Below are 12,555 nucleotides of genomic sequence, written 5' to 3'. Positions count from 1 at the left end.
AAGGCTTACAAACTGTCCCTTGATGATTTTCCTGACAAATTTGGTTGTATGCACGGGTGTGGTTGCATATAAAGACTAACACTTTTGAATACTAACAGATACATAAAGACAGATATTTCTCAATTCTAGCTAAAATGCTAGTGCTACTAAAAGCAGCAGCGCTAGCACATTTATGCAAATCGTTTCATGGCAAACAGTATTCATTTTTAATAGTCATTCCTACAGTGGGTAACAACAAGAATACAAACACATGGGAGGAGGTAGAGACAGGGAGGTCTGGGTGGAAAGGCTAGGTCTGACATAAGGGGCTGGAAATATAAATCTATATCTAACCAAGGAAGACATGTAATCACAGAAAGGATGAAAGTAAAATAGGAAATAAATCAATCAATGGACTTAGATTTAGATGATCAGTTCGGCATGTTTCCCTTGGTAGAAATTCAGGTGCAATTTCCGGTCAAAAGTCTGACCTGAAAATCTGTTGTCTACTGGGCAATGATTTTGAATGACTACGATCTATATCAACAGGGAGAGTAAGATGGCGGGATGGTGGGTAAGCAGCAGTTCAACAAGAGAGGTGACAGAGAAACATTCTTCAAAGCTTATGCTGAGATACACGGATGGCTGGGACACATGGGTGGCTTTGATACATGGACGTCTTCTGCACATGAATGGAATGGCTGACTGGCGGTTGTAGAGCGATAAGGGAGTACACTTGGCCTTAAGAACACTGTGGAACACATACATAATCACTTGCTTTTTTTTCCGGCACAGAATAAAAAAAGTTTTGGCTGTCCAAAGCTGCAGCCAAGCCACTGAGCAGTAGATGGAGAATGGAAGGGGAGGTGGGGGAAGGAAGGAAGGATGGATGGATGGATGGATGGATGGATGGATGGATGGATGGATGGATGGATGGATGGATGGATGGATGGATGGATGGATGGATGGATGGATGGATGGATGGATGGATGGATGGATGGATGGATGGATGGATGGATGGATGGATGGATGGATGGAAGGAATGAAGGAAGGAGGAAAGAAAGTGAGGAAGCTGCGAAAACTAATACTAGCCGCTCCCTAATGCTCTCTCTTTCATTTAATATCGGTTGGCTCGCACACATTTGTCATCCTCCTTCCCTCCTCAATGGCCAGAGTAGAAGTCTGTATTCATCATGGACTCTTCTCCTCCTGTCCTCCTGCCTCACCCTTTCACCTCCATCTTTATTCTCCTTCCCATTTCTTCTCCTTCTTCTTCTTGGCCCCTTTTCATCAGTGTCCTTTCCATGATTCCTGCCAGATGCTCCTCCTCCTCCTCCACCACCTCCTCCTCCTCCACCACCACCTCCTCCTCCTCCACCACCACCTCCTCCTCCTCCTCCTCCTCCTCCTCCTCCTCCTCCTCCCCCCGTGTTTTGTGTGCGCTCCTCTCTCCTTCTCCCGTCTCCCGTCCCCCAGCCCGGCTCCTCTACACTGGAAACACCAGGAAGCCGGAGAAGGTGGAGTACTTCCAGCCCCCCATCAGGTTTCCCCGCTCCAGCTTGAGGTAGGCCCGGTCGCCCTTCTCCATCTGAATCAGAACCCCGTTGCTGGCCGCCTCGCGCGTCACGTCCTGGTCGCCCGCAAACGCTGAGATCACCGGCCAGCCGTTGTGCATCAGGCTCACCTTGGGAGAGCGACAAGGAGGTACCAAGTCAGTCACTTTATAGACATGTACACATAGGCGCCGCGTTGGCCTTTGAATCATAGGCCAATGTAGCCGCCATATTGGAGAGGCCAAGACCGGCCTGTGAACAAAAACAAGTAAAGTATTTACTATAGAATATCTATATTTTGGACACATGTTTTTGTACCCAATGTAGATGACCCGAGAATAAAAACAACTCATTGAGATCGGTTGAGGAATGTAAAAGGTGAGAAAACGCTGCTTTTAATCCAGAAAAAACACTGCGCCCACATTTTGGTTTTCGTTTACAGGGTTGTCTTGGCCTCGTTGATATAAGGGCAAGGTTGACGTATCGAAGTGACGGTCAAGCAGTCAAATCACGTCTATGCATATACAGTATGTCTATGAGTAATTATATTCAATGAGTCACAATACTGTGACATGTAAAAGATGTGAAACCAGCAGTGTAGCCTTAAATCACAGAATATGTTTCCAATTCAAATCAAATGCAATCATTTATTGAACTTTCAGTAGGATAAGGCTCTTTACCTGACAAATATATTCTCATCCACCTATTCCTGAGAGACGTATCACTGTTTCTACCTGACACTATCACCCAAATGCTAGTTAGATGTTATTTAGATTAATTAATTAATCGCATCCCTTGACAATTGGGTCTTGTGGAAGCTAAACATGACACACAATGTAAATAGAAAGATACATGAGTGAACCAGAATTTTTCTTCAGTAGCACTATAAACAAAACCTCTGCCATCATGACCTTGTATTCAATCAAGTGAGGTCCCCGTTGTGGATTGATTAAGACAAGTATAATTAGTAGACTTGCCCATTCAAACTACAATTCGGCAGGTATTTTGGCAGAGTTGAAGAAAAAAATGCATCTGGATTAGCATGCAAAAAAGCAAAGCAAAAGATGTGGGCAAACGCAGCATGGATTATGCCCGAACGCAAACACACACACACACACACACACACACACACACACACACACACACACACACACACACACACACACACACACACACACACACACACACACACACACACACACACACACACACACACACACATACTGTTAATAGGAAGAACCTGCTGTCTTCTTCATCCGAACTGCAAAAAAATCAAGTAACCATCTCAACACTTTGAGTCAGATACTTAAAACATCAACGAACGCCACTCTACCTGTCAAACTGCCGAGGCAGTTCCACCAGCCCAGCCAGGAGAATACCAACCCCCCCATTACTAGGCTAACCTGATGGCTCCCGGTGAAAGTCACGCATGACTACTTCACATATTCCTGGAGCGCAATCAGCGCTAACCTGTTCAGCGAGGCCACATACTTTGACACAAAGATCCACTGATGATCCATTATCCAGCTCTGCTGTCTGACGGACACGGCGGGCGGCTAAAAAGGACAATGTATGTACCGCTTCGCTTCAATTTAGCCCAATTAACCTTGGGGCCAGTGGGCATGACCATGTGCCAATGACAGGGTAGCAAAAAGGAAGAAAGCAAGAAAGAACAATTAAAAGACGTGAGTTAAGTTCACAGGTAAAGCAAGGGCAGAAGAGATAAGAAAGTGAAAATAATAGAAAATAAGGTGAACAAAACAGTTATTAAAAAAGAGCAAAGATATTGATCCCTGTAGTCTGTAGTGGAGTGCCAGGAGACAGGGGGACAGACAGACTGAGAGAAATTGTCTCTGTGCAGTGTGCGTGTAACTCCCCCGAAACACAGAGAGACAGGAGACAAAGGAGGGTCAGCTACACTACATCAACGTGAGGCTTTTGGGAAAACACATCCTCCTACCCCCCCCCCCCCCCAAACACACACACACACACACACACACACATGTTCACACACACACAGGGACGCAACCCTGCAGATGCTCTCTCAGTCTTTGTGACTGAGAGACTGCCTTGACTTTATTTATTCATTATCTCTTTCTCTCTCTCGCCCCCTCTCTTTCTAGGCCTCTCTCTCACACACACCCTCTGTTTCTGACTTTCCCCACACACATACACACTCTGTTTTCCAGACAGCTATACATGGCCGTGATGTATGGGTCTAATAAAGTAGTGACAGAGGCTTTTTTGGAAAGATCACACACGCACACACGCACACAAAGATGTTTGTGTGCACACACACACATTTAATTATGTGTGTGTGTGTGTGTGTGTGTGTGTGTGTGTGTGTGTGTGTGTGTGTCTGTGTGTGTGTGTGTGTGTGTGTGTGTGTGTGTGTGTGTGTGTGTGTGTGTGTGTGTGTGTGTGTGTGTGTGTGTGTGCATAAATCTGCATACGTTAATGTATAAGTACCATTTAACCGGAAGTGGTCTTTAAATGGCTGAACGAAGGCCTCCCAATATGTGGTTGAAGCACTTAAGGCCAACGCCACCGTGACACCCCCTCATTACGTCATCATCTCCCATCCCAATGACCGGCCTGACAGCACAATAATATACATATCTTGATGACCTACACGTTTCTCTTTGTCTCTTTCCCTCTCTCTTTGTCTCACTCTCTCTCTCTCTCTCTCTCTCTCTCTCTCTCTCTCTCTCTCTCTCTCTCTCTCTCTCTCTCTCTCTCTCTCTCTCTCTCTCTCTCTCTCTCTCTCTCTCTCTCTCTCTCTCTCTCTCTCTCTCTCTCTCTCTCTCCTTAGATCTCTCGTCAATCCCTCACTCTCTCTCACTCTCTCTCTTCATCCATCTGTTGGGCTGTCTCTCACTGCTTCTTTAAACCATAAGTTGGAAGAACAGTTGACAAAGACACAATGGTGCGTCTGACTGCTGGCTTTGAGGACGTTTGCGAAAGTTTTATTTCTGGGTTGGCTGAGATTTTTCTATCACAGTATTATTTTTTTTGCAGCTCTGAAATTAATGATGATTGGGAATGTTTTGCTGATAGTTTTGCTTGATGAAGCGTTGGAAGAAATTAGTTTTTTGGAAAAACAGCTTTAAATCATCCCTGGTCAGACACAGGGGGATATTAAACACCCTGCATAGAATCATTTGAGAGATCGGATTTGGAGAACAATGTGCTATTAACACACTGGGTCTGGTTTCCAATGTGATTGAGGCACACAGAACAAACACTGTGGTGACACTTTTTTACATAATACACTGCATAACATATACAAAATATACAACACTTAGCACAAATAAAAAAAGAAAACATATATTTATGCAGCTTGTGGAAGTCTATATTACAGTACTTATAGTAATGATTATCACTAACTTCTCATCCCAAATGGTTTCTTCTGCACATCTTTAAAGATGCAAAATATTCAACTTCCTAGTGCAATGGGACACCCACTCACACAACTGGTTTGGATAGGAAGTGTGGCCTTAAAGGATCTCAACTTTATATATAACCCATCCCACACATATCGTGGGATGTCAGTTTCACCTACGGGCTGATTTAATATACTGTCATCATCTTTCTTCTTTGTGCTCATCAACATCTGGCTGTACAGCACCACAGTATCTAAACACTGTTCCTAAAATAGAAGCCAACCCTCGATTGGATCAATATAGTGCATGGTACATATATACAGTCAAAAACTTAATGCACGCTTACACTTTAAAGTGTGCAAGGCCACCTTCTTGTGTACGTCTAAATAGACGCGTGTTCGATTTTTTCTTAATCAGTTTCACACATTCACCCAAACATAATGGAACGGAGATGAAATCATGCTTATAGTTAGTTTTATGTTTGTGTGTGTGTGTGTGTGTGTGTGTGTGTGTGTGTGTGTGTGTGTGTGTGTGTGTGTGTGTGTGTGTGTGTGTGTGTGTGTGTGTGTGTGTGTGTGTGTGTGTGTGTGTGTGTGTGTGTGTGCATCATCCCACTTGAAAAGTGTTGAGAGGGTGGGAAGCCCTTTTATCACTGTTCCATCCCTGTACCGGTAAAGGAATCCCCAAGCACACCAGCCCATGAAGCCCACCTACACACACACACACACGCACGCACGCACGCACGCACACACGCACGCACGCACACACGCACGCACGCACGCACATACACACACACACACACACACACACACACACACACACACACACACACACACACACACCACACACACACACACACACACCCACACACACACACACACACACACACACACGCACACACTCCTCTGTACGGTTGCCATAAGGCTCTGAGAATACAAAAAACATGATATGATTTAGCCTTTTATCATGACTTATCATGACTATCAGACTTCCAACAATTCTCAAAGATTAGTATAACAACTGAGATTATATATTAGCAACCGAGACTTGCATACAGTTTGCGATACAACAGAAGCATTTTCCAGATAACCACATTAAATATGGTTTAACTGTTTGGGCACTGATCAATTGATGAGCCAGGTTTTCAAATACGCCTAGAGAGGATCTAGGGAGGCTACAATAGCATTGAATGATAGATCAGCTCGACACAGTGGACTATTGCCCTTGGTAAGCTTGTCTATCCATCGTACATTTAGGTGGACATTTCCACTTGTGATGTCGCTAAGGCACAGGGCAGGGCATATTTTGAAACTGCTTGTAATGGCTGATCACACTCACTCACACCTTGTGGTTAAATAGGGGCCCTGTAGAGGAGAACCGAGCCCCAACACCACTTGTAGATTAGTTAGCATTAGAGGACCCCTTCTTTAGGTTACACACATGCTGTGCATGCATAACCTCCTATTGAATTAAAGAGTTACTTGGTCACCTGCTGATTAAGCGCCAATGCAACACACCTGTGATCCGCTTATCGAAACAGAAAAAAAGAAATAGTATTTTTTAATGGCTAGGTCAGGGTCTTGGGTCTCCGTTAAGCTAAAATGTGAAAACAAAATAGCAGAATATGGAAAGATATACAAACTGAGTATAAATTGTCCTTGAATCAAAGGACACACGGAACACAGTAAACCCCATTTACAGGGTTTGGCCCTTAATATTGCCCCCCAGAATTCACCGCCTGCTTGGCATGTCATTGAAGCAAAAAACAAAGAAGTAAACCATTGTTCCATGTTTCCAATGTTTTCCACTCCATTCAGTCCAATTGTAAAGCTAGTAAACGTGGGCCAGGCTGGTGGGAGGACAGTTTAATAGTCAGGGGGGATGTCTGTTCCAAACTATTGCGGAAATATAGACATTCCGAACAATGTTTTCCCTAATAAATTGGGGTAAAAGAATCTGCAGCTTTCAATATCATTTTCTTTCTACGTATAGCTGCACAATCGAAATCGAAATCAACAATTTATGTTTCTGAAACATTATCAACCCCCCCTGAATGAAATGTGTGGCTCCGCTACTGGTTGGAGATAAGCAGTGTATTTATGTCCGTACCCCTGGAGAAGATGTCTTCTCTAGGTGATACTAATGCTGCAGACAGGTTATGCTCAAAAAGTTTATTTGTAACTTTGTATGTCCTATCAACCTCATTCCATGGAAAACTCTGTTTCTTCTCTTGACTTCATTCCGACTCTGCTAGAGTTAATGAAATAACTTTTTTGATGGTGTCATAAATTCGAAAAACATAATTAAAATTGTAAAATAGCATGAAGATTTGATGCTACTGCCCTCTGTGATCAGTCACTTTGTGCAATCTTTAATTTATGAACCGAAGCTGAACTGTTTCTAAGCTCCGACCAAGATTGTGGCTTACTCCTCCCAAATACATTTAGATTAATTGAAACCAATCTGCTACTCTTAATGTTTTAATTAGCTTTAAGAACTGGGAAATGAATATACCTGACCATATTTCGACGATTGCTTAGAAATGCCTTTGAGTGGACTTTAAACCATGAAACCTATAAACAAAGTTAAATCTTTTGAAATCAGGATGTCCAGAAAAGATATTAAGTCCCTTCTTGTGTCCTTCTTGTTACATTAGTTGTATGAGTTGCGGTGAGATATAATAGATTGTTCAACATTAGGTAAATGTATCAACTGTAAGGATTGATGCAGTCTGATTGGTTTTAATCAGAATATAATGAACGGTTATGCAGCTCTGAAATAGACAAAACAAAGGATTGTAGGGCTAAGAAATAGCACAAATGTTCTTAAAGTAAAACCTTTGCTGGCATGGCATCAGTGAGATTCACTTTTTTTTTTTATTGTTTAGGAAACCAAATGTGGGCAGAGATGCAGCAGGAGCCAAATATAACACAGAGAAATAAACCGTTCCCTGAACATCATGGAGTGTACAATATAGTGTTTGGGTAAGCATGCAGTTTGGTGTAATCCTGAACCAGATACTTAACATTTGAATAAATATGAAACAACCTTTGTCTTTATTTACTTTAATTTATAATTTAACAATGGAAAAAAGGGTAGCTTTTCCCATTGTTCAAAGTATGCTGGTGCAGATACTAATTAAAATGTGTGGCTGGAAACAGAAATTAATGTGTCTGCTTCGAAAGGGAAATCCGGCCAACACTTAAGTTGTTAAGTGGTGCTCAGAAAGCATTATGGACATCCGATGAGTGTGCCGTAATCATTCCAATCGAATACCCTATTCAAACATGTGATAATAGCACATTAACCAAAGGATCTCAATATTGTTCTCTAGTGCACAATGTTCTGATGTTCTAAACCCATGGAACAGGAATGGGCCTTCATCCCCTGGCTGCTGCCTCGGCTCTGCTTATTGATGTCCGCTGTTTATTCTCTTCCTCTGTTCTCACAACTGTCAACACCCGTTTTTTGAAAGTTTTGCAGATTTTACATTTCAGGATGCCACAACATTTCTTGCTCCAAATTACCCTGACTGTTGCCTGACTCAATTTAACAGTCAATGTTGGCAGTGATTCATTATGTCACAGCCTTTTATATGGTCACAGCACGTAGTCCTGTACCCAGTTTTGCACATTTTCCCTTAATTTGCCTGTTTTACTTAACACTCTGGAGAACGGCCTTAGCTGAAAAAAACAACTTGTTTTGGCCCTGAATTCAATCAGTTAGTCTGTAAATAACTGTTATTTATATTAAGGAATATATGTATGTTCAATATATATATATAAATATGAGTTTTGAATGATTTCGTTTTTCATTCAATGATTCTACTGAGTAAGAGGGAGAGGTTGATTTATGTCGCCCTACTCTATCCTCCCAATTAACTCAAATTGTACAGTCAGAGATCACACCTTCAGCGTTTGAAATTAAACCTTTAATTGTGAATTCCTTCTTCCCACTCTACCTAGGATTTCATGTGCCGCAGTTGTTTGCAATTATTAGCAATCTAATGCTCCGATCGTTGCTCATATTCTATTGCATGAGACACTTAATTATCCCGATGGCATGAGTCAACAGTGATGTGTGCGGACAATTTGCACTCACTGAGGCGGATTGGGCCTATAAACTTGACATGGCGTTTCCCCTTCGGATATCACCCGCTTGTTGTTGTAGCCTATTTGTCATTCTAATTAATTCAAGTTCCAAGAAATATGAGTATGCCTTTCAGTAGTTTAACGCAATGCCAAAGCCCCAGGGGATCTTCAGCTAATTATACAACGGTTTAATTAGTGCAAGCTACAGTGCAATTAAAGCTTTTTAAAACGATATTGTGTTTGTTGTTTAAAACAGGCTGAAGTCTCATCATTCATCGCCCATGAAGTAAAAACATGGCACGTAAAGGCATAATGATCAGATGCTGTTTGCAGGATGAAAGTGACCGCCTCTGGCATCTTCAGTGTTTCTATAAAGGAGGATGGCGCAAAAAAGCATGCGTGTGAAAAGCGAGCACTTGATATGCAGATAAATCTTCATTGGAACATGTTTTTTTTTTTTCTTCTTTCATCTGGTAAAGGCGCTCTCGCTCGCCCTCTGATTGCCATTATGTCCGTGGTGCTGAAGGGAGCGCCACGCTGAGTGCCGCTGTCCGCGGTGCTGAAGGGAGCGCCTCCCCACCGCTGGTTGCGCACGCTCTCCTTTAGCGTCGCGTGCTCATATCGATGCATTATGAGCCTGCCGGCTGGCCGACGGCTGCCTTTCATCTCTATCCGACTCTCTCCGTTTTCTCCCAGGGGAGCATATCAAATGGTTTCTACTTGCGAGTCATTTGCAGATAACTCCTAATAAGTCAAGTTTGACAAAGACATCACTTGTGTCATGGTGTATTAGATAAACGAGCGCGCGCACACACATGCGCATTAACTAAAACCACACACACGCTCCTGTACATAATGCGCACGCACACGCCAGTACACACACACACACACACACACACACACACACACACACACACACACACACACACACACACACACACACACACACACACACACACACACACACAAACACACCTGTATGGTTTGACGGTTGTAGACTTTCACTACGTGGAAGTTAAAACTGTAAATCCCTTTGCGTGGTGAGATGAAATTACTCCGCTCCTCGTCGAAATTCTTCCCCACATTTACGAGGATCTGGAGAGAGAAACGACAGAGGAAGGATGTTTACAACAAATGACAGAGTAGACCCACCACATATGCCCACGATTTCAGCTCATATGCCATATTCCAATTGTGGCTTTAGCGAGATAAGTCAACGGTATGCAAAACGTGTCTTTTTTATTTTGTCAAACGAGGCAGTAAACTCGATTATATCTCTTGCTTTTCCTGTAGAACTTGCAAACTTTATAGGGTGCTGAAGCATTTGAGTAAATCTTTCGAATTAGATTTTTATTATGCCTGTCAGGAGCCCATGTCTAATTTGATGAGCTAATGGCGGGTTGGAAGAGGACGATGGGCAAATTGAATGGGCTTTGAAGGAAATTAACCTTTAACAACTCCCTAATAGGATATCACCCTGGCGACCTACTGTTACTAAATTATTTGCAGAGGTGTCACTTTCCATATCCTTTATTGTCAGCTCAAAAGTTGTAATATGCCAAACATCTTGTTTCAAGGAATAGGTAGCGGATTGTCTATTTTAGCCTCGGGAACCATATCCTCTTCCCGGGAGGCGATACGCGATTCATGGCTACGCGATGACAATTACTATACTATATTATATGCATCCTACTTCATATTTTACAGCCTAGTATAGAGGATAGACTAAACCAGTCCGGATTTATCGACGCATCGCCTTCACTTGTCTCTAGGGTTTTTTGTGTGTTGTATTGCAGATGGCATCGTTAAATGATATTAAATGTCATTCATTGCAATAAAACCTATTTCTAAAGTATCTTTAGGTAAATCTACATGCATTGATTTCTTAATTTAGTCGATTTAAAACAGCAAAATTCCAGTCTCGTGTCACACATTGCTCACTTACAAAACGAACAGACCAGACTAGACTACAACACAACACAAGTATAACACTAGAGAACACAATACAACAGGAGTAGAAAGCTTCCCCCCTTACCTGATCAAAGTAGATGACCATCGTCCTGTTGCTCATCTCGGAGGGCTCGTGGTTGGTGTTCCTCACCGCGGAGAACGCCACCTTGGCGCTTCCCGAGCGCACCGAGATGCCCAGCGCCGTGCCGGTAGGGTCCGAGGTGGGGTTGGAGTCGCACACCACCAGGCACTTCCCCTCCAGGACGATGGGCTCCGTCTCGTTCTGCGCGCGGGTCGGGCTGGCCACGAGCCACACGGCGCTCAGCAGGCAGAACGTCAACATCGCGGATGAAGGGTCGACTTTAAATCTGCTTTTTTTGGTGTGGGGGGGGTGGTGGGGGGTTCAAACCTTGTTTTTTTCTTCGACTTTTTCCCCAAGATCTGCCTTGCTGTTTTTTTCTCCGGCTTTCAGTGCGACTCAGTGAAGAAGAAAAAGAAGAAGTCACTTATCTAGCAGCGATTAAATATTAAAGAGTTCTCTTGGAGGACGTGCGCCGTATCTCCGTGGGTTGAAGTGAACGCTTTGTACTCCCCGTGCTCTGGAAAGAAGAAAAAGCTTTGTCGGCACCACTTTCTTTTTCCTCCCACTTTCCGGGGTCGCAACTTTTTTTTGTCTTTTCTTGCACTCTTTTAAAGTGTGCAGCGCTGTCAGCGACGAGCGGCCGGTTCTCACACACGGGCGGCAGAGGAGCAGGAGGCGGAGGGGCCCTGGCCAATTCGCAGCGCCGGAGAATACATAGCGCACAGGGCTCCGTCTGCTCTCGCGCTGCTTCAATTATTGATATGGGAGATATTGGAGTTTAGCACAAAAAAAGGGCTGGGAATGAGCGGCCCACGCATGAGCAAGAGATGTTCCCGCCCCGCTCGTTTTTGCTTAGCAGACCCTCCCCTCCTATCGTAACAGGGCCCATCACCGTATCGGCTTGCCTGCATCTTCGATATTTTCCAACCAGCGCGCGCCGACCCGCCTCCAATTCATCTCTCTCTCTCTCTCTCTCTCTCTCTCTCTCTCTCTCTCTCTCTCTCTCTCTCTCTCTCTCTCTCTCTCTCTCTCTCTCTCTCTCTCTCTCTCTCTCTCTCTCTCTTTCTGTCTCTCTCGTACACGCACGCACGCACGCGCGCACACGCACACAACCTTGGCTATTCTCTTTGGTGACGTTCTTTTGAAGTCGTTGGAGGTATTTCCCCCACTGGACCAAGACGGTGTATTTCGCATGGTAACACAACGCGAAGGGATTGAACATTGAGATGGGTAACATCTCACGCCATCATGCTCATTATTGAAAGCATTACAATCTTAATTACGTTTGCAAAGTAAGAGGCTGTGAGGAGAGTTGACTATGGTCAGACCATGGCCACTGCACGTGGGAAGAAAGCCCAAAGAGAAGCAGAAATTGAGCAAAACAGGCAACAGAGGCAGATCCAAAAAGCAGAAGACCAACCTCAACTTACTAAGACGAGGTACAACAACAAAAAACGACAACACGAAACACAACTACACGTTTTAACTCGTAGTTGTGGGAATGTTACGTTTCGTTA

General features: G+C 43.7%; 1 protein-coding gene across 1 annotated transcript; it reads right to left on the bottom strand.

Annotated features, from left to right (window-relative positions):
- Window positions 1-1,465: 1,465 nt before the first annotated feature.
- On the bottom strand, window positions 1,466-11,863 carry cbln1 (cerebellin 1 precursor). The gene is made up of 3 exons (XM_056598971.1): window positions 11,042-11,863; window positions 9,982-10,101; window positions 1,466-1,663 (listed from the first exon to the last, which is right to left on the bottom strand). Exons 1-3 carry the CDS (start codon window positions 11,297-11,299, stop codon window positions 1,466-1,468), a joined length of 576 nt encoding a protein of 191 aa, XP_056454946.1. The 5' UTR covers window positions 11,300-11,863.
- Window positions 11,864-12,555: the final 692 nt, after the last annotated feature.

This window comes from Gadus chalcogrammus, chromosome 9 (genome assembly GCF_026213295.1).
Source record: "Gadus chalcogrammus isolate NIFS_2021 chromosome 9, NIFS_Gcha_1.0, whole genome shotgun sequence".
NCBI classification, from domain to species: domain Eukaryota; kingdom Metazoa; phylum Chordata; class Actinopteri; order Gadiformes; family Gadidae; genus Gadus; species Gadus chalcogrammus.
Note: the sequence above shows the minus strand (reverse complement) of the source record. Positions and strands in the feature narration are given on the sequence as shown.

Coding starts and splice junctions, on each gene's coding strand:
- cbln1 (XM_056598971.1), bottom strand. CDS start 11,299: ATGTTGACGTTCTGCCTGCTGAGCGCCGTGTGGCTCGTGGCCAGCCCG. Junction 10,102..11,041: donor TGGTCATCTACTTTGATCAG/GTAAGGGGGGAA, acceptor TTCTCTCTCCAG/ATCCTCGTAAATGTGGGGAA. Junction 1,664..9,981: donor ACAACCGTCAAACCATACAG/GTGTGTTTGTGT, acceptor CGCTCTCCCAAG/GTGAGCCTGATGCACAACGG.